Raw genomic sequence first — 22,495 nt, forward strand, 5'->3', positions numbered from 1 at the left:
ACATTGGGCTCAGCCACTCTAAATATTTACCATATTCTGAGCTGGATGTTGCAGGGGCATGCATAGTACTACAACTGGAGAACTTCCAGTACCTACATTCACCACTGCAAAGCAAGGTCTGATGTGCTAAACATCCTGGTCATCCTAGCAGCACACATGCACGGAGTGGGCCAAATGAACTGTTCATAAAAACACTGAGTTTATGTGGCAGAATGACTGAAAAATGCTTTTTATACGGAGACTGTATCTATTCAGCACACACCATTAGACTTTTTGAAGTGGGATGAAGTCTTATTCCTAGTCCTAAGACCCAATTGAATACTATTCCAGAATGTAATCTGCATTTTAATTCCCATTTTATGCAGAACTTTTAGTGCAGGATGAAACAACAAAAAAAAGTATGCATCAATAATGCATCTTTGTTAATTTAATCTTGTGACTTTGTCTCATATAAGAAGGGCAAAGAAAGATAAATTTGAAAAACAAAACATGGTACGTCAACTCACTGCCAGCAGCAGGGGAACAAAATGGGAAAGTACTAAACAGTGAAATTTATTTATACTGTGCAGCAACAGGCTCCAGAGGACAAATTGTTAGCAGAAGGAGCCACTCATAGCACATGCAAAGCTTCTCTCAAATCAAAGATATGGCTGTCACTGTGGGAAGCCACGGAGCAGAGAGTATGAAAGAGAGAGGAAAAAGCCCTCTCCACAAACTGAAAACATTTTGTAGTTAAAGGACCCAGAGTAGAACATGAGTAGTGCCTTCGGTTTCACTGTGATTCTAGCAAGGTCATCTGGGAGAAATGTCTGCAGAAAACCACCGAGAGTGAGCTAAGCAAACAAGATGGGAGCAAGCAAGTTTCTCAGTAAAATGTGAGGAAGTCGGAAGGAACTGGCTGTCTATTCCAAGATTTTTTAGAGATTGCTCCCTTTTGTGTGTTGAGGAAAAATGAGTAGAGGACCACCAGACCATCAGGGAGGAGCCACTCACCCCAGTTGTCTGGGGATAGTTGGCAAGGAAGAGCCATCCTCCAATCATTCTGGAGCCATCAGCCTCCAGGGCTCTGATGAAAATCATTCAGTGCAGTGCAGTTCTTCTGGCTCTTAACTCATCACCAAACCCCTGGGAACATACTCAGAAGCAGGTGATATTTATTTGGGAGCATATTCTTTTCTAGAAAAACAACATGAAATTCTTGCATTAACGCCCTCCTACTGGCTAAAGACACAGCCTTGATTTCTGTATGCCATTGCAGATTAACAAGTGACCTCTGCATCTCAAAAGAAGCATCCAAAGATACATCCCTGGTCCATGAGGAAAACGTGCACACACATGAAGAGACTCCCTTCTGGGTCACAAGACATTTTCCTGCATCAGACGTTATCTGAAAATTCACTCAGCAGTTGGACATGGCACAATCTAGCCTGAACCTACTCTCACTAGCGACAATCTACACAATATTTCACTTTTCCCATTTCTCTCCCCTCAAAAGCAGTGGTAGAAAAGAGAAATGTATCTTTGGGACTGATCTTTTCTCTTCAGCCCAGGTCATAGATCTTCTTGCCTCCTAAAATGTATTTTTATATTTAAGTGACCACGGCTCATGTGTACGTACCTGAGCTAGCAATGCAGTGGCCTGCTCAGGTCCTGTTACCAATGAAACTGCATCAGCATGAGCCTGGCACCAGCTGAGAAACCATCTATGCAGTTAAGGAAATGGTTGGGCAAGCAGCCACAGCAGTACCAAACTCAATGTAGGCTATATGGACAGCAGCATCCAAAACCTGGCTCAAATACATCTGCAAACACAGGCATTAGCCCATCTTTCTTAGTGTTTTCCAAATGTCCAGAGATTTTGGGTGAAAGATCTGTATCAGCACAAAAGCATTCCCAGAGCAGTAAACATACTTGGCTGTACCACTGCCTTTGCTTGAGCTCTGATTTGCTTCAACTAAATGCAGTCATTTATTGCATGTTTCACCTTCTTGTGGAACAGCTGCTGTCTGCAAGGAGCCAAATAGCAGACGGACTCTCATCCTCATGAGATACCTCTGGCTAACAGCATGCATAGCTTTCCTCAGAGGCCAGCATGTCACTGAACAGTTGGTTTACTCTAAAATACCACATGCTGTAGGTGTTTCCAGCTGCCTCATGAGGTATTTGTGTCAAAACTCATGTTCCTGAGGAGCCTGTGCAGTCTGAGCCATGCTTTATACCTGCCCCAGGAGCAATATGTTTATTTTAAAGCAGTCCTTTCCATATTACCAACCAGAAGATTTAGAGAGCAATGACCAACTCTTCAGGGAAGGCACAAAGTAGAGTGGAAGCAGAGGCTTTGAGGGTCCGTAACACTGCTTATCTTATGAGGAGAACATCTCTTTGGTAACAGTGAAGGATACAAAGAAAATTATAAATAGAGGAACACCACATGGAAGTCAAAGGGTGCTGGACAGTCAAGACATACACAATGAACAAAATGCAAACACTGGCTGGAAAAGCACTGAGGAACTCACATTTCATTCAAAACACAGTAAGGCAATAAAACTAATCCAAGGCAAAGGTAGATATGGCAGGAGACAAAGGAATTTTTGCTGTAAGACTGTCAGAGAACTGAATGGAAAGCAAAGAAAGCAGGACTACCACAGGCTGTGGGAATTTGGCTGCAAGAAGTCCTGTCTGAATCATCCTGCTCACCACATAGAGGGCAGTGTTAGAGATGAGGTCTGAGGGCATCCTGAAGCTGCAAAAGAGAGAGAAGCTGGAGCAAACTTTGAAATAGACAACACACATTGCTCCTTCAAAATATGGAATAGGTTAAGGTTAATGCCTAGATTCTGTATAATGCACTTTTGGAGAAGGTGAGCCAGATTCTTACTGGTTTAGAATCTGTAGAATTTGGTTACTTTCATCGTCTGCAGAAGAGCTGCTCTCAGTTTACACTAGATTAAGCTTTGTACACCCCTCTGCACTCAGTGTTACCCATCTTAGATTTAACCATGCAACAGGTTCAAGAAAAAGTAGAAAGTCATGCCAATCCAGCCAGGAATTCCTCTGTGCTCCATCCCACTCCAAGAAGTTTTGGATATCACAAACGGATAATGACAGATGGTGGCACTCACAGATCCCTGTGCTAAACTAAAGCCCAGCAGCTGAGGGTCTCCCTATATATCTGAGAAGGAAGGCTCACATCAATGCCTCCAATTCAGCTTTTGAAAGTTTGAGGAGAAAGAGCTGGGGAAAAATAATTTTGTTTGTTTTTTAAAATCTTTATTCAAACTGTTTTCTTTAATTTTAACATGCTGGCTTTGCCTGGCCAGTTCAGTATAGATACAGGTTTCTTCATCCCCCACTGAACTATCTCAGGCAGCCTGCCCCACTCTAAAATAAAACAGAATAGAAATATCACTACCTTTTATTCAAGGCTGAACAGTAGGAGCTGCTTCCACAAGGGCAAGCTACACTCAACTAGGCAAACCATATCTGGTCTATGTAACAAGCAGAAGCTCCTCACCATCCCTGGGCCCTGCACCTGAGGAGTTGTTTGCTTCAGTGTAATGCAGAAAACAGTTCTTGCACCTGCATCACACTGCCTGTAAGAACACAGCCTGCTCCAGGATTCGCACTACCAAGCTGAGCTCCAAGAAGTGGGGACAAAGCAGAACATACTTTAAGAGCTGATGTGATGAACAACAAACAGAAGTGTGATTGTGGCTAAAAGGAAACTGAGGACTCTCTATTGCTATGTGTACCTATGTGTTCAAGAAAAAGCTCTTACTGCTTTTAACAGGCAGCATTCAGAGGATCACCCCCTCTTTATGTATGCACATAGCATGAAGTGTTAACAGGAAGCAAGAAGTGTGGGCAGAGAGCAAACGTGGCTGGAAACCATGGCCACACGTAGTCTGTACAAGTCTGGTGCATCAATAGATGTGTAAAAGTGACAACAGCTTTTGCAGGAGAGAATTGATTACCAAAAGGCAAGTAAGGTGATCTTGTCATTGGTGCACTCTACAGGCACATGGAAGACTATCAGGAACTAAAACTTGGATCCTTTGCATCCCCATGAGTGTTGTAAACACCTAACTATTGGCTAGTTTTGGGGAGGGAACACACCTTTCCATATCTTTGCACAACAAAACCTTCAAAAGGTTTGTTTTCATCCCTGTGTAAAGAAAGGAACATAATTTTAAACCTCAGAATTTCAAGGAACAGAACGATTGTTTACGACACATGTTTGTAAAGAAAATAGTGCAGTTACGTCAAAGTTCGTAATTTACCCTTACAGTACAAAGGTAAAGAGCCTTCAAACCAGACTGTTGAACTAAGAGTCAACAACAGCTACATTTTAACTTTGCATTCAAAAAAAAAAAAAAAACCCTAAAATTTGACCATAACTATAAGGAGGCCTACTTGCCCCATCTACTGGCCATTGGGAAGATGGGATTTACACTGCAATGAAAAAGCATTACCACTGAGGCCACAATTCAGTCAATTCTCAGGTTATCAATTCTGAAATTAAACGCATGCATAAGTGCTACTGAGGATAACGAGCACATAAGTGCTCTACCAAATTGCCTGAGGCCAATTATTTAGCGTGGCAGAAATAGAAAAAACAAACAAAGAGAAAAATGTATTATTTTCAAAGGAAATACTAGGGCAGTCTATTCAGTAATGCTAGTTTGTTAACTTTGAAAAACTAAATAAATATGTCTTCTTTTGTTCTGAAGTGAGCCCAGGTAAATTAATGCTACAAGATAGCAGCCTGCAGAACCCTTCTCACTAAGCAGCCATATGTACTGCAGCTCAGTAAAGTCATCATAAGGTTTCCATGCCATCTTGCAGATTTTTAAAGTAAGTATTTGTTTAATAAATAGCTAGATAGCAATTTAAGTTCCCTAAAGAGCTTATATTTTTCTTCTCGGCATGCAGTGAATCCATCCTTCTGAAGTGGGTCTATTTCTTTGAGGAAGAGGCTGATGTCTAAAGGGAAAACATAAAGTTTGGGTTGACTTCACGAGACCTTTAACACTACCCTAGGAGGATGACGTGCTGGATTTCCGTCTTTTAGCACATGCCTTGTTCTCATTATGTTCTCCAAGGGCAGTGCCTGCACTAGTACTGTAGCATCCCTCTCCTCCATGACCTCCCATGCTGGTTGCAGGTTCAATCAGATGTACCTAGAGAAAAGCTGCAGCCAAGGGAAAGACCATCAAGTACCCTGGCAGCAAGCTTTCCACCAAGACACCCAATATACCTGCAAGCTGACTCACCATGAGATCTTACACAGAGCCATCCTCTCCATGCGACCCCAGCAAGCTTCTGACAGCCTGCTTAGGTAGATACTCAGTATGCAACTATATTTCCTGCAAGGCACACAGGCCTCCTGCTCAAAAGACTTCTGGGTCTTGTAGATTCTAAGCAGAAACAGGACTATTAGCATGTCTTATCTTGGCACAACCATCAAAGTTCAGAGAGGAGTTATTGTGACACCACAACAGAGAATGATGAACCATCTTCTTCAGCAAGCAGAGCCCAGTGTTGTCTCCAGGAAGTGCAGGTGCAACCCTCTGTTTTGACAAGCTAAGACCCTAGTTAACCAGGAAACTCTGTAAGAATAAAATGGCCACAGCAACAGCAAGGAATAGACTGTAAAGTAGGAGAGGGAACAGCATCCCATCCCCACTAAGGCTCATTCAACTCAGCAGATAAACCTGAGAAGCAATTATGACTACACTTAAATATATAATTTCTAAAGCAGCCAGGGAAAGAACTCATTGGCAGTAGGTTTAGACCTGCTGGTAAACCAAGTGCTGGGTTGTACATGAAATTTCATAAAGTACACGCACTACTCTGAGGATAATCACAAAGGTTTGCTTAGCTTCCTCCACAAGTGTATTTCAGAATGTCTTTTGCCTTAAGGGGATGGTGAAATGTTTCAGAAACCACCTGAGTCCAAACTCTATAATGCTAAAAAAAAAAAAAAAAAAAAAAAAAAAAAAAAAGTCAAAAGTTCCTTGGTGCAAATGTTTGCAGAAGCCTCTCAATTACAGCTGGGATCCAGCATTTCTAGATGACACACCTAGAACTCACAAAAAGGGCCAAGATAGTTTTCAGCTGAAGCATCTAACATCTAACACCTCAGTTACCTAGGGACTGAGGTAAAAGAAATACTGTCAATGTCCAGAAGTATCTGCAAGGAAAACCCACTCAAGACAGGTCCTGAGGGCCACATCTCCAAGTTCTCCAAGCATCACAAGCCTGCTGAGAGGTTCCTCACAGGCACACAATCACTTGGTGTACTTGCACTAGACACCAGGGGAAGCAAACAGCTGACAGCTAAAGTGTCACTTGGGACAGTGCACAAAGATGAGGACTACAGGCAGTGACCAGAACTGCTTGCAGTGCAAGTTGGTTTCCTCAAGAGCAGGTGTTTTGGGAGCCTTGTATCTAAGCTCCCTTGATTTCCTCAATAATTCCTCATCTGCATGGGACAAGTAGCATCACTTAAGAGTACTTCGATTCTTTAGCCTATAAAACACTGAGTAGTAGAAGACCAGTACTAACACCTGAGAAAATACAGATACAAATTTGTACAAATACAAATACAGATGCCAACTCTGTCTGGGCTTGTGAATTCATGCCCAACTCTCCATGCATAAAGACCCACCCAGAGAAATGTAACTCCAAATAGCTCAGGATTCCTCTCTCCTGAGAGGATGCACAACATTTAGCTCCCTGAGCTTCAGCTCTGTTGTGCTGAGAGGACCCCCTGAGAGCAGCTGGTAACGGGGAAGCTGCTAGAAAAGGAGCCATAGCACACAGCTGTGAAACAGGCAACCCTGCTGAAGAAAGACACTGAAAGGATGCCGGCCCACTTTTTGTGGCCAAGGATCAGTACTGCTCTCAAAAACAGCCTCCACAGACAAGAGCCAGATTTCATAAATTCTCTAGTCCCTCATGACAGACACCTTTGACAGACCAAGTTCTGGCTTATTAGGCTGGGAAAGCCCACTCTGTTCCCTATGCAAAACCAGATTCAGACATCTGACTTGTATCATGGCTTATTACACACATCAGCTTATTTTGTCAATCCAAGCTGATAAATAATCCTGAAACTGGCAAAAGTAATTGTTTGGCAAGAACTTTGAATATAAACCAGGCTCTAACTGAAAGCTACAACGATGATGGCAAATAAACCGTTTATTTTTTTTCACTGTTGCCATCAATGTACATGAGAGAATCCTCATCCCACAACTTCCCATCTCTGCCTCATTTTCAGTGTTCAGAAACAATCCTCAATTCTTATTTGCATTGCACTTGACCGATTGAGGAGCCTTATTTTCCCTTTTGTAAAACAAGGTGAATGAAACATCCTTGTTCCTCGTTGTGAATAACCATATAATTATGTTAGTTACATACAGTACCTCTGAGGAGGGAAACATAGCACTATTCTCTAAAGGAATTTTCTTGGTTACTTAACAGAACTAAATACAATTTGTCTTCACTTTTAACTTTTCACTGGGAAGAAAGTCTACGCTCTTCTGCTGTGAACTTAGGTTACTGCTTTGTTGTGGGGGTTTTGTTTAATTTTCTTTGTTTAGTAATAAGCATAATGTACAAGAAGAATACAAAGACAGAGTTCTCTAGTGACCGAAACATATATCAAAAGAAAAACTGTTTCACTGGAAAATAAGCAGTCCAGAAAATGCTAAGTGAGAGGTTTCACTCTACATCTAGACACTTAGGAGTAGGGAATTATCCAGCTGACTAGTCCCTGTTTTGGGGGCTCTTATGGAGTGCAGGGGTAACTATATCTTTAGCAGCAGACATACTAAAATTCAACACAAAAGAAACATGCAAAGCAACTAGTGTATCACTTCTTGCTACTACCACTTTAAATATTAAGCATTAAAAATATTCTTAAACATGTCATACACTCACCAAGAAATAAACATCAGATTTCAACGGGAAATCACTGCTTTGCCACCACTCAGCTCTGACACTGCTGCTTTCCACCTCCTTGCAGAAGTCCAGCAGCACCTTTCCAAGCACCACCCACATCAGGGCACACTGTAATGTCCCACAGGCTCAGCCAGCTCACTTTGACATAAAACTAGGCACAGGTGCTGGAAACAGCCCAGGGCCTTAGTCCCAGCTGGCACATCTAAAATGATTTCCGACCCAAGGGAAAAGAGAGAATAGTGTTTGGAAAGACCTTGTGTGTAGAGACATTCCAAATGTTAGTAGCCCTCTTTAGAAAACTAGAAATACTGACTAGGCTGAAAAGCAGTAGATGGTGTGGACTGCTTGAGGAGTACTAGAGGGATGATTCTCTTCTTGTGGTGGACTAGACTGGGCTGAGCACCCCCATTCCTTTACTGGTGAGTTTGCACAAGCATGACTGTGGCGTTTGCTTTGCTGGGTGGAGAGAGGTGTAACTACCACTCATGCCCCACCACATGGCTGCCTTCCCACTGCCAAAGCCCTTCTGTCAGTGAGGCTTCAAAAGGGAGTATGGCTGACCAGTTCACCCAGAAATAGCTCCTCACCTCTCCTCTTCAAACACCTCTTCGAAAGCCTGTTCCATCCATACTTTCATTAGGACCCCATTCCTTCATCTGCAGTGGGAAAAGTAAATAGAGCTCTCGAGATTTTCTTTGCTTTGAATGAACAGGCCCTGCTCAGGTAAAGACTCAGACTTCACCATGACCTTCTACTTCCTTAAAAATATGCAGGCTGAAAAGAGCCTCCTTGCAAGACAGATGAATCCAGTCAATGGCATCCAGATCCCAATGCTGGTGCCCTCAAGAGAGAATAGAGACTTACTCTAGCACTTGTTTATGTATACTAAGTAATGCACAGAAAAGGGACAAAGGTGAATCCTTGAATAAGGATGTTTCCTCTCCAGGGCAGGCATGTTAAGTCCAGAAATACCAATACCATAGTCCCTGGTATATTCTAACAAGCTTTGCACCAACACACATGATGATACTTCCACCTACACTTCAGATAAATAGGTACTGATTCTGCAGTGTTCCCAGAGATAATGATCTTGTGTACTGACTTATCTAACATTGAGGAACTAGCTACAAGACAGCACATAATCCTCAGACACCTTCACACCAAATAATCCTTAGCACCTTGGTCTGACTGTGCAGTTAGCTCTGCTTTGAGCAGGGAATTGGATTAGATTGCCTCCAAGTGTCATTTCCACTGTATAGTCTGTGATTTTGTGATATGATGGCTTTTGAGACAGCACATCTGTGAAGAAACATTGGAAATACCTCAGATTTGGGATTGGGGGTTCAACTAGAACTAATATAATCCTAGCATGGATTCTTGATGACCCTTGTGATCAATGAAATGCAAACAGTGGAAGAACACTGGACGGATGCCTAACATTCAGAGAAGACTTGTGGGATTATGCTTTCACTTCATTTGAGGGAAGGATATCCTTTCCTGTGCATAATTCCTCTTCAGAAACTCCCTGTCACTTTCTACAAAAGCAAATATACAGCAACATTGTACTAAACATAGTATTTCCCCAGATACCCAGAAGCTGCCAATACAAGTGTATATATTCCTCATTGTATATAAAGTATCACCGTGATGTTTTCTACAATGATACAAGATGGTAAAGCATTAGCATGTTGAGGAAAACTTTCAACATAACAGCTAGCATTCAACACAAAAATATTCATAAGAAGCTGTCCATAAAGAATAAACACTTGGAATATGCAGATGATTTTAAGGGCTGGCCCCTGCTGTGTTTCAAGAAGAGAAGTTTAATGGTAACAGGATGGTCAACACATTAACTTAGAGAACAGAGGATATGACTCCTGTGTCCATCCAGGTAAAATTAACAAAGCAGACCAAAATATTATCAAACCTCTTCTATACAGTAGAGGTACGATTTCATAAGCATCTCATACACAAAGGAAGCTATTTACCCAGAACAGAGTCTTGAAAATGTCAGAAGTTATTTTCAGATGGTTTGGATCTGATAGCCCTGCTTGGGATCTATTTCAGAACAGAGGGAAGGAGATCACTACATTGTAAGTGGGAGATACAATTTTTTCCCTTGATTTATTTCAAAAACTGCAGAGGAGACAAAATTGCTGAATCCTGAAAGATTTAAGTGGTTGAAGCCTATCTGTTGTAGATATTTGCCCTAAGCCATGTTCCTAAGCAAGACAGTCCTAAATGTCTCTTTGGAATGAATCTGGTTTCATGGTTATGCATTTCTGTACTACCAGCAGAATACTTAACATGGACATTTCTGGTACCAGGACTGTCTGCTTGCAAACATAGGTAGAAAAAAATCCAGATGAGAAACTTTCCACAGATTTAGGGCTAAGATTAGAACCTGGTTGCAAAGATTCATGGCAGTTTCAACAGAGAGTTCCATGCCAACTTATTTTATCTTAGAAGACAGAAAATAATAGGAACAAAACATCTTTTGCTTTTCTGAGACTTAGAGATGATCAGAACTTTAGCTAGACCATGCCATCACAGGAAGATTCCTGAAAAAGGATGGGCAGAGTCACTGATGGTAAAAAGGGCATGAAGCGGGATAAAGACATCCTTAGAGTTTGTAGGATCCAACAGGGCATACAGATCATAATCCAAGTAGTTCCCAAAGGATGTGACACTTCATGAATTAATCACAAACTGGCATCAGCATCAAATGAACTGGTGGCACAATTAAATTATATTTTTACCTTTATTTGTATCTCTTCTGTGATTCCAAAGGATTGAAGTGAAGGGAAACTTCTTATGTTCTTCAAAGCAGTCATTATCTGGTTGTCATGCCTGCCTTGTTAGGAGCCTTTCTAAGCAACAGGCACCCAATGACCTGTGGAAACCAGAACTGGGTGTGAACACTTTTGCAACCCAGTAAATAATTTTGCTAATGAATGCCGATGTGACAATTCACTTAATCCCATTTTGTCAACTGGACTTGCTCACTGCCTTTTCTCTTCTCCAAGTCTGATGAGTGATGGTTTTTCTGATTAAATAAATCCATCCTTGTGTTCTTGTACTATTTACAGCAATTTTCTATTAGCCAAGCCTGGTCCTTCTGAGTCAATAATCAGTGACAAAAGACAGGACGATTACTAACTTCTGAGATTTCTAAATAAACTGATAGCAGCAAAAATCTCTCTTTCCTGCCTGGACTGGGGAGGCAGGTGACTCTTTGATGTTTACGTACATCCAACAAAATGGTTAATTTTATGTGCATCAAGATGCATCCACACAGATGGAGTATGAGAATGTCCAGGTACTTCTTTGGGAAACATCTTTCCACCTGTTCTTTTTTCCAGAAAAGCATACGAGAATCATAGCAAACTGTGACATAAAGAAAAGCGTGGACAGTGAAAAGTCCCAAAACAGAATATGTCAAGAGTATTAACTGTACTACCTTGTGAACCTGACAAAAATTTAGGGCATATATTCCCTCTGGACTTCAGCAAAGCACTTGGAATAATGTCACATGTACACAATTAGTAACTGCAAAACCTGTAAGCCAAGAATGAAAGTAGCTAAAAACAGAAATGACAAATGGGAAGTCATTCGTCAGGATGGATTTTACTGGTTGCATTCCTCAAAAGACTGTCCCAGGGCAAATGTAACATAATTGTTTGGCACAAAAATCTAAGTACACTAATTAAATTTTCTGAATAGACAACTTGAGAGGGAATGTCAGAGCAAAATAGCTGGAATGGTAGCTATGGGACAAAATTTAACTGCTAAGTGCAAGACGGAATAACAAGTTCTTGCGATGAACCAAAATCTTGTAAACTGAAAGCAACCAGGAAGAACTCTGAGACATATTGCAAGGATTGCCAGACTTCATGTATGAGAATGTGTCACTCTGATCCTCACAGTTCCTTACAGGCTTCTTCATTTAGTGGTGTTGCTGGCACTGTTTCTTTGATCCAGAAGCACAGAGAGGTAAGCAGACAGGCAGCAGAGGCCACAAAATCACACAACCCATGTTAAAAACATCCAGAAAATGCAAAGAGTAGAAATGTCCTGAAGGTTCTTAGATGGGACATGGAATTTTGGATTGAACTGTAAGAAACTCTTTTGTTATATGGAACATCCAGCAAGCCCACGTCAGCCACTCACAGGATAATTCTAAGAACCAGAGGAAGACAGAAGCAGACAGTGAAGATTCTAAGACTAGCTGCTTTCCAGACTTCAGAGGACTCCTAAAGGTACTGTTCAGCCAGAAATAGTACAAGCTATAGTTCTTGTATGAACCTTCCTCATATCTGTAGATGTGAGGAGTTACAGATCTAGAGCTGGCCTGCCACAATCACTGGCACCCAAAAATTCATGCAGAATAGATAAGGGAGCAAACACTTCTGGTTAATATCCATGGTGGTTTCTCTTCATTCAGACTGGAAGAACACATTCCTAGACTGTGCCTGAGCCATCCACTTGTGGGTTGCTGAGAGCTCCTCCTACAGGAATTTCTGAAGCAAAGGGAACATCTTCCTCCCCTACCTTGACTGGTATTGCTGATACTCACCTTTCTGAATTATGGAAAGAAGCTGATAGGAGACACCTTTCCCTGCGACCTGGGGCCTGAAAGACACTTTCCATCATGAGATCCTTTCCAGCACAAATGATTCTGTGATGTACCTCTTAAGGTAAGCTAGAGGAAAGGACAGCTATATAATTCCTCCTCAGATGCTCTTACAAAAACCTTGTAAGTCTTGCCTAGGAACTTTCTTTAGACAGATTTTCTTCCAATCTGCTGGGGAGGAAACATAAGAGGTCAAGAGGTATCCCAATTTGCTCTGCAAGGCTGTATGCCAATGGATTTATGTCCAATGCTCCTCATGTTCCCATTCAAATGAATGCTGTCTCCTCTTCATATCCACCACTCCAAGTGCTCCCCTGGGGCTACAGAAAGAACATTCTTCCCAGCAGTATCTCAAGTTCTTTCTCACCTCCGTTCACAGTGCCCCAACCTCCTCTGCTCAGTACCTGTAACTCTTAGAAGGCTTTCAGTTGCTTTTTTGGCATGCCAATATCAGAAGGGAGGACCCATTATTACAGAAAATAAGGGAAATAGCAACTCAAATTACTGAAAATTGCTGAGTCTCAAAAAATTTTTGAGACACCTGGGTCACCAAAAAAAGCTGACCAATTTTCTGCTTTTTTGTACAGCTGTACAAAACATTCACACTGGGTTGAATTTCAACTTACTCATGTTTGCACTTCTTCAAAAATATATTAGTATTGTGAAAAACAGATTAGTTTTCTGTTTGCCTCCCAAAATATAAAATTTCCATTCTCAGAGTATCATATTTCAGCAGTATGAATATTTGGGAAATTTCATTGTTATTTTCTTTTGGAGAAGATTCTTCAAAACATTTTAAATTCCTGGAACCAAAATATCTGATTCTCACACAAATTCAGACCAATTTTTCCCAACCTTGAAGGAAACCACCCAGACAAGAAAAAGTTTTCTAGAACATCAAAAATCCCCACGCTCCTCTATTTATCAATTGCAAAGAAGGGGAGCACTACTTATGGCTATTCTACAGATGGGACTGAAGCTCAAAGGCTAAATTACTTACCTGCTGCCAGACAAAAGCGTGGTGGAATATGGAACTGACTACAACAGTCCTATTTTCCAATACAGTGTCTTAAACACTGTACCATTTTTCTTGCAAGGCCCACACAGTCTGCACTATGGAAAAAGAGATCTCGGATCACAGGTCTGACCTAAGCTTTGACCTGAACTTTGTGTTTTGCTCTCACCTGTTGTACATTGTCCACAGAAACAGTGTATATTCCACAGCACTTTCTCAGAAGCTGGAGAATAATTTCCTTCCACTAGCAAACATACTTTTTGGGTTGTGTGGCACAACAGAAAAAGCCAATACAGTTTTTTCATTTACTGCTGTATCTGCATGTTAACATGAAGGTCAGTAGAAGTGTACACAATACAGAGAAAATGAGTAGTTAATTATTGCTAGACTGAAGAAGTGAAAACACATGCTTTAATCTGGTTTAGAAAAGAGCAAATCATGAGAATTGCTTCTTCTGGGCTGTTTTTTCGTAGGAGAGCATACATAGAATGAAATTCATGATAACTGGAGGCTATCTGATGTGCTTTGAGTATCACAGATAAAAAATTCCCTCCCATCATTTGGAATAATCTCAGTAAATAATTACAATATTCAGCAAGAAAAGCCCACTTGATTTTTTCTAAATCCTCTGAGATTTTTCTTGCTGAATATTATACTCATTTACTGAAGTTGTTTCTTCTCACACATGAGTATAATCTGGCAATTTGCCCATATCTTTTGCCATATTTACTCCTTCTCAAGTGTTTGTATTTGAGGGTTTCATTGCCTCATGAACAATCTGCAGTGCTTCAAAACTGAGCTGTGTTTAGACCAAAATGCTAGATTTGCTCTTTATGGAACAAGTTTTAATAACTTCAAAACATCAGCATACAACAGGCCAAAACCATGTACAACCAGTTTCTGTTGGGATGTCAAACCACTATTTAAAACTTTTCTTCAGTCCTTCAAGGGCTGAAGGTATATTTGCTCTTCACAATCCAGCTAAAGTAAATAAGCAAAATGCATCCATGTAACAGGATAACTTTTAAAGTATTCTAAGATGACATTTTTAAAAAAACAATCAGAACAACTTGACCAACACTAGCAAATTCAGCTGCTCTGCAGCACGCAGGCCTAGTCCTTCCCAATCATCAAATTAAGAGTAGTTGGAGGTTGTGAAAGTAGCGAAGAACTCTTTCTTTCAGAGCAAGATAAGAATCCCGGAGAGCACAGTTCACTACACTGAACTTCACTTGCCACTAGGTACCCAGAAGAGGAGGCTAAAATCAAGCATCAGAACAAAGCATTGTCTCAAAGCCAGCTGCAGAACTAGAAGTTAACATATGAGAATTGGGGAAGTCTCCAAGCAAGTGGCACATGCCAGAGCGACCAGCAAATTTCAGTGTAAATCCTGGATAATTATTGTAGTACATACCTTGTTGACTTAACAGTTTAATCCAGACAGAATAGGAAAAATTTGAAAAAGACACTCACTATCCTAATGCTTTAAAGCCATGGTCCATCAGCCCACTTTATCAGGTGGAACTTGAGTGGGAAGTGATGCTCATTAATACCAATGTACACCATCCCTTCGGTAGTACTCAACCGATATAAACTGCTGTAAATTTTCTGCAAATTGGCAATTACAAAACTTACCGAGCTTTTCTGCACCAGAAGGAATTTGTGATCATGACCAACGCACATGTATAGTTCTAGAAATGCTAAATAACTGAGTTCAGGTACTCAAATATTTTGCAACATTTAAGTAATATGAAGGCAAAAGGCTCAGCACCTGCCACCAGGTGCCACTGTTCAGAAGCCATCTAACATTTTTCTAGGCAAGACCCAGACTCAGCAAATTGCTCAACTTCCCAAAGTAAATGAGTAGCAGAGATTGTCTTATCTCTTAACCCCAAACAAAGTAATTTCACATTTTCTGTCACATCATTTTTACTGATGGTTCCACACTACCATGATATATGATTTTTAAGCATTTGTATCACCAAGTGATAGAAGCTGCATGACAGAAAAATTCCACAGTCTCTGAAAAATCTTTGTGTTGCAGCTTGTCAGTTACAGATGGAATATCTGCATTTCAGCAATATTTTATTTTCACTGAGGAGGTATTTTAGATGAAAAAACTTTCCTGAAGTGGTCTGATGCATGAATGTTCTGTTCAAGAAAACAAAAAAACCAAGGCTTCATCATTTCTTCAGTCTCACTGAAGAAAGGTTTAAATTCAGTTCTCTTCTTCTTTTTGCAGCAAACACTGAATTAGCTTTGTGACAATGTTGCTCTGTTCTATGCAGTGAAACTTCAGACTGAAAGAGGGTGGGTTTAGATGAGATATGAGGAAGAAGTTCTTCGCTGTGAGGGCGATGAGGCACCAGAACAGGTAGCTCTGAGAAGCTATGGATGCCTGGAAATGCCCTAAGCCAAGCTGGGTGGAGTTCTGAGCAGCCCGATTTAGTGGAAGGTGTCCCAAATCATGGCAGCAGGGATTGAACCACATGAGCTTTAGGGTGCCTTCCAACCCAAACCAATCTATGATCCCTACACTGAATGAATACACTCACTCTGGCGCCAACCATCATGCAAAATAATGTGAGAACTCAAAGGAATTAAACACAGTCACATTCTCCCAGTGAGCAAACAGAAAATATCTTAATGCTTAGAGTGATAATAGAAGACTAAATAAAAACTGAGTGGGAGAGTAAAGACAAAGACAGGCAGAAGTAGAATAGCAACTAGCAGAATGGCAGTTGGGAAAGTAACACTGTAAACATGGAGTCTTCTATCTGTTGTCCCAATAAAAGTGTGTGACGTCCAAAGAGGTGACAAACATCTGCTAATGTCAGGAATAACACTCTGTGCATACATTTTCCAGAACATACAGGATCCTGCAATGATCTTTAAAATACTGTGTATCATAATTCTACTTACTTAACTACATTAATTTTTTCAAGTTGAGTCTGTTTTGCCTGCTAAAGTAACCGGTAAGAAATCTCGTTGTGTTTATCCAGACCCATGAGCTCTCTCATTCTTTTTACTCTCCTTGTCCTGTGGAGGAGGAGTAAGAATGGCCAGGGGGATAGACACCTGGAAGGGGGCAAAGGTACCTTCCACACACACTTGCAAAACAATGAAAAAAGGTACACATTGGTTTAAAAATTTTAATGTACAAATTTACACTCACCATATTGTAACTTTCAAACTAGGGAGGAAGTTGCAGCAATCTGCATGATTTATTCCAGCCATAATTTACTCTACAAGTGTCTACAGATTTGAAGAAAATCCTTTTTCCTTTTCTCAAAGAAATAAGTATTTTCATTTCTATATTCAATAATCATTCAGCTTTCTAACAGCCTGTGAGCTATGTACCAGCATTCTCTCTGAAAACTAGCAGGTTTTTATCTCTTGGGATTCCAACCAGCAGCCTTTGTTCCTCCTCACGTGCCCACACAGCATATTCAGAATTCTCTTCCAGCGACACCCAAAGACACTTCAGTAAAAGAAGAAGCAGCTGAAGACGCCCATCTTCAGTTTTGCAATATACCCAGCTGCCAATTACTTTCTTCCAAATGGATCCGACCACACTTTTAACCCTACAAATCAAATATCAGAATACCAGCAGTTGATAATTTAGACTGTTGGAGAAAAAACAGGTCTGCTACTCCAGCTTTGTGTATTAAGCAATGAAAGAAGCCAACAATTTCTGCACTGAATTTGCAACTCTGCTAGAACTTGCAAAAATATACAGAAAGAGAACTTCACCTTGCTCTTAAACTTCAGATAATGAAAAAATCTATTGCATTTATAGGTAAAGTGTTTTAATATTGTTGGATCAGTCATTTAGAATTGCACCTAGCACTTAAATTTGTCTAGACTTCTTTTTCAACTAATGGATTTTGTAACTTATCAGCAGCTAAATTCAGATGAAAAGGAGAACTTACACTAAGAAGATCTGGTTATTAAGTACCTGCATCTTGGATAAATGAGCAAGTCCAGTCCCCTTGAATGTTTAGTGAAAAAGAGAGGTTTACAAGACCTCTATATCACAATACCCTTCCTACTTCTCTTCAGCATTTCACCCACTTCCCTGGAAAGCAAGTCCTGTACTAATGATCTAACCAATGCGTGTAGTAAGGTCATGGCTTCAATCCTATTTGATTTTCACCTGCTGCTGATGTTAAGCTTTTTCAAAAACAAAAATACATTACCCTTTAACATATTCAGATATTACATGTTTCATCAAGACGGGCACTCACATCTTTAATCAAGAAATGCCAGCCTTGTGTAATGGACAGCCACTCCATTTACCATTATGAAAAAATAAACTACCAAGGATAGCCTGCTATACTTGAATTTTACTTCCCTCATATGTTTTTCTAATCCTTCCACTGTCAACAGCAAGTATCCAAAAGCTATCAGCACTGCATTCCAAATTTTTCACCGTGTGTAATGGATTTCTGCATGGCCCATCCATCCATGAGGCCAGAAGGCACTGCCAAAGTGCTGATGAACTGTGTTTCAGCAGAGCACGGTATTCCACAAAATCAGGGTGCAACATTGTTCTTTATAGCTACAGCTCAGCCTATCCATGGTTCTTGTTTGCTCTGAGCTGGTTCAGAAGTGGAAACTGGCCTCCATTTAAGAAAGTGTGACAACAACAGAAACGCTGCAATCTATTTGGCCAGTTAAGTCATTTTAAGATGAGTTTTATTAAAACCATAATTTTTCAGTGAGGAATTAGCCCAAAAAAATAATTTAATGGCAAGTTTACTAAATATCTTTTTATTGAATGCGTTCTTCACTGTATTATTTAATGCCACATAAATATTTAGGTCTTAGTTCAAGAAGGTCTTTAAAACAATCAATGCAAACACACAAATCAAGTGTACCTGGAGGCTGAATATCCTCTTGAACAACACCAGCTCGGTTTATTGACTGTTCTTTCTCTGGAAAACAGAACAGAAAGAACACAGCACTAAAAAACAGAAAATACCAGATATCTTGACTGCACCCAATAAAATAATCTTGAAAATTTTATTAATTCTCAATGCTACACAGTAAAATTCTGTTGAGTACCTACAGAATGCAAACATAGTATTCCTACTTCACTGAGAAACTAATAGCTAGTCTGAGAGACTGTGAACATAAAGATAATTCTCTTAAAACAATGCCTACAGTTTAAAAAATACATCAGAACACCTGCCATGGTCCCAGCACCTAAGGAATCACTAATACTTTTAGAAGCTGTGATTCATATGCTCAACATAAAACTAGTCAAAAGATTTTTTTTTTTCTTTCGGGCAATTCCCATTTTCAGGCCCTGAAAGATCTTCCAAACACATTTCATGATAGCACCTACAAAGCTACTGCTTGCGAACTTTCTGAAATTCAGCATCTGAGGGATATTTTCCCATACATTGGGCCTGTCTCTGGCTTTTCTTTTTCCTTTGAAAAATTCAACCACTACCACAAAGAGAAATGGAGAAAACTATACTATTTTCTCCTGCTAAATGCCCCTCCTCTTCTTCCACTCCCAGGTACATATCTCACCACCACAGTGGTACTCTGAAGCAGGAAGTCAAAGCTCAGTTGGATTAACCTTTTGCCCACATCACTGAGCTTTTGAGGCCTTTAAAAACCTGCAGAGTGAGCATTTGCAAAGAAAGCTCAGAACTAAGCTCAGCTTAAAACCGAAATTTTTCATTATCCTATCCCACTGGGAAGGCACTGGCACTATATTAGGCTGTCTATTCACCAGGCTGTTTAGGTAGAAGCTTAATGCTAATGGAGACTAGCAGTAATATCACAGTAATTGATTCTCCTTCAAGGGGACAGGCAGTGGAGGCACATCCAGGTTCTCCAGTTCTGTTCACTGAGCATGGTAATTCCATTTCACCCTTTTGAACAGACAGAATCTCAGAGACCTGTCTAATTTCAAAGGAAAAGACACAAAATCCAGAAAGGGAGAACATAACAGATTAAGGCAAGGAATGAGTCTTCCCGTAGGACATGAAGGAGAAGGATATTCAGTCTTGAGTGGAAACTTAGATTAGAAGAGCAGCAGGGACAAAACTAGGAACCAATCTGAGAGCTCTGGGGACACACTTGGGTTGAGCAGCACGGGGTATTAACTGGTCAGGCAAAGAAACCAGTGCAAAAATGTAAGAGATGATAAATACACAGGGCACAGAACAGTCAGTATGGAGACTTCTGTGGGGCTGCAAAACTTCAAAGATACATAAGCCAAAAAAAAGGACAACAAGGAAGATTCAGTCTTGATGCCAGGAGAGCCACCTCACAGGATGGGGAAGGAACAGAGTCTCACAATTCAGAAAATCAGGAAATTTGTGAAAATGTCACAAAGAGCAGCCATCAAGCCACTGTTCTGGTTAATCCATGTAGAAAAGGTCTGTGCTGAAGCTCTCAAAGTTTCATCAGTGACACTAAACTGCGTGTTTCATATGAGGAAACAGTCTTTTTTTAAAGCTAGATACAAACAAGAAAATATTAGAAACATCAAAGCCACAAACTAAGGTACTAAAAAGCTACAAAACTATAACATTTCTGTATGAAATTAAGTCAAACTCCTTTGTGCACAAATTACAGTTCATATCAACAATTTGATTACATACAGTTTTTCCAAGTAGCTTTCATCTTATTTGTTAAATTGCTAGGAACTTCTCTGAAGCTGTTTGAGAATCGTGCAGTAAAGTCTTCTTCCTGAATGTTAATGTACTTCACTGGTAGAGAATTTGGCAAATACACAAGAAAAATGAGAGTGAAGAAAGAAAATATAGCATTTCATGTTTACATAGTTCAATGTCACTCCATTCATTCATGAAATTAATTAATTCTTGCCTTTTGCATGATTACTATGTGATGCTAATTGAAACACCCAGCTTTTGAGATACGGCATCCCCAAACACAGAAACACTGAGTATTCACTGAGTATTCTATGGAAGTTGTCATACATCTTACTAGACTGTAGTCACAAAATCCTTGGTACCCCAAAGGTTAAATACTTTGGTTCAAACACCACAACTGGGAAAGTCCACGATTTTGTTTCAAGTATTGTGGTTACAAATGTTTGTGGCCTCTCATACTGCAGTGATGAGCATCAAGAAAAGCTCAAAAAGAAGAGGTGACATCACATGGAAAGTCAGCAGCAGGCAATAAGTAAAGTTTAGAATCAGGTATCAAATCACAAGTTTGTGCACTCGCTAACTGTGCATCAATCATTTTATGTCCTAAATAGAGATTAAAAGTCCCTGGAAACATCACATAATTCACAAGTACAATGGAGGACGTGCTCCACTACTTCTGTCCTTTCCTTACTACCAAGCCACATTTCTAATATAGTATTTTTGGAAAGTATAGCATAAGCAAAAAAGATTTAGTAATAAAGTTTTCAAAGGAACGCAGAGTAGGAAACATAATTGTGGAAAGTTTCACATACATAGCATCCTTGAATAAAACCTTGCTTTTAAGTTAAATTTCACTTGAGCTTTGATGCAAGGCCAAAGTCCCTCCAATAAGATCAGTAAGTTTATCCTTTTTTCTCTTTCCTTCCTAGAAATCTTCAGTTGTCTTGGCAGATTAATCACATATATCATCAAGTTATCAGCTTGCTTAGTTTCATAAAAAAATTAAAGTGAGGGGGCAAGGCTGGTTGCACCAGAATTTTCCCCTTTTTCTTCGGCAGTATTTCACAGAAAATGAGGAGTAATGGGTGCTCCCCACCTGGTGCCACTGAGGCTTCACACCTGGAGCTGCAGGTGCCTCCGAGGGCTTCCTGGATAGAGTCAGTTGTGGGCTTTTGCAGGTTTTCTTGGCAGGTGTTTCTGGCAGGAAAGTGGGGTTTTTCTCAGGAGTCAGTTTCAGAGACTCTGCAGACTGAGACCAGCTCTAGCAAATCATCACAACTGGTTGCCAAGTTTTAAGTTAGATGTTCAATTGCAGCTGGGAAACAGAACTCAAACAACTCATAGAAAATCACTGAATAAGAATAGTCTGGGTTAGAAGAGACCTTTAAAGATCATCTAGTCCACCTCTCCTGCACTGAGCAGGGACATCTGCAGTGAGATGAAGTTGCTCAGAGCCCTGTCCAACCTGACCTTGAATGTTTACAGGGATGGGACACCCGCCACTCCTTTGGGCAATCTGTTTTAGTGGTTCATCACCACCATCATAAAAAATGTACTCCTTCTATCTACTCTGAATTTACTCTGTTTAGTTTAAAACCACTACCCCTAGTCCTATTGCCACAGGCCCTACTAAAAAATCTGCCCCAGCTTTCTTACAAGCTCTCGTCAAGCGTTCTGCAAGGTTTTCCCGAAGCCTTCTCCTCTCCGGCTGAAGAACCCCAACTCTCTCAGCCTTCCGCACAGGAGAGGTGCTCCATCTCTCTAATCTCACTTTCTTCAACTGCCTCTCAATCCTCTAAGGAGTAGCTGAAGGACGTTCTTAATCACATGCTGGCCAATAACTCGAAATATTTATCCAAGCGAGCTGTATCCTTTCAGGTTTCAGGTATCTCCTGCACGAGCAGAAAGCCCCTCGGGAGTCACTCTCCGAGCAGCGGCCTCAGCACACCCCCAACCCCGGGCACAGCGCGATGGCCGGGCCCAGCCAGCTCCCCCCGCGCAGAGACTCACTGTACTCCTCCGGCAGCAGCAGCGGCCGGAAATAAATGGGGTAAAAGGCGGCTCCCACCACGGCCACGAAGGCGCCGAAGATGCCGACCGTGCGGGAGAGCCCGGCCATGGCCCCTGCGGAGGCGGCGCGGCCCTTCCGGGAGCGGCGGGAGGGCGCGGGGCCTGTGCGGCCCGGCGGGAGGGCGCCCCCGCGCGGCGGGCGGGGCGCAGTGCGGGCACGGGGCCGCCGCGCCGCCA

General features: G+C 41.0%; 2 protein-coding genes across 2 annotated transcripts in view; both read right to left on the minus strand.

Annotated features, from left to right (window-relative positions):
• The window catches only part of RBPJ (recombination signal binding protein for immunoglobulin kappa J region), a 142,344-nt gene extending 134,269 nt beyond the window's left edge, over window positions 1–8,075 (minus strand). Inside the window, exon 1 of the mRNA XM_066317147.1 lies at window positions 7,945–8,075. Coding sequence (XP_066173244.1) covers window positions 7,945–7,958 — 14 coding nt within the window. The 5' untranslated portion in view covers window positions 7,959–8,075. The remainder of the gene's footprint in view (window positions 1–7,944) is intronic.
• An 8,676-nt stretch (window positions 8,076–16,751) lies between these two features.
• On the minus strand, window positions 16,752–22,383 carry SMIM20 (small integral membrane protein 20). The gene is made up of 3 exons (XM_066317149.1): window positions 22,259–22,383; window positions 18,494–18,550; window positions 16,752–17,197 (listed from the first exon to the last, which is right to left on the minus strand). The coding sequence occupies exons 1-3, from the start codon at window positions 22,365–22,367 to the stop codon at window positions 17,160–17,162; spliced, it is 204 nt and encodes a 67-aa protein (XP_066173246.1). The 5' UTR covers window positions 22,368–22,383; the 3' UTR covers window positions 16,752–17,159.
• Between the last annotated feature and the right edge of the window lie 112 nt (window positions 22,384–22,495).

Source organism: Sylvia atricapilla, chromosome 4, assembly GCF_009819655.1.
Source record: "Sylvia atricapilla isolate bSylAtr1 chromosome 4, bSylAtr1.pri, whole genome shotgun sequence".
NCBI lineage: Eukaryota > Metazoa > Chordata > Aves > Passeriformes > Sylviidae > Sylvia > Sylvia atricapilla.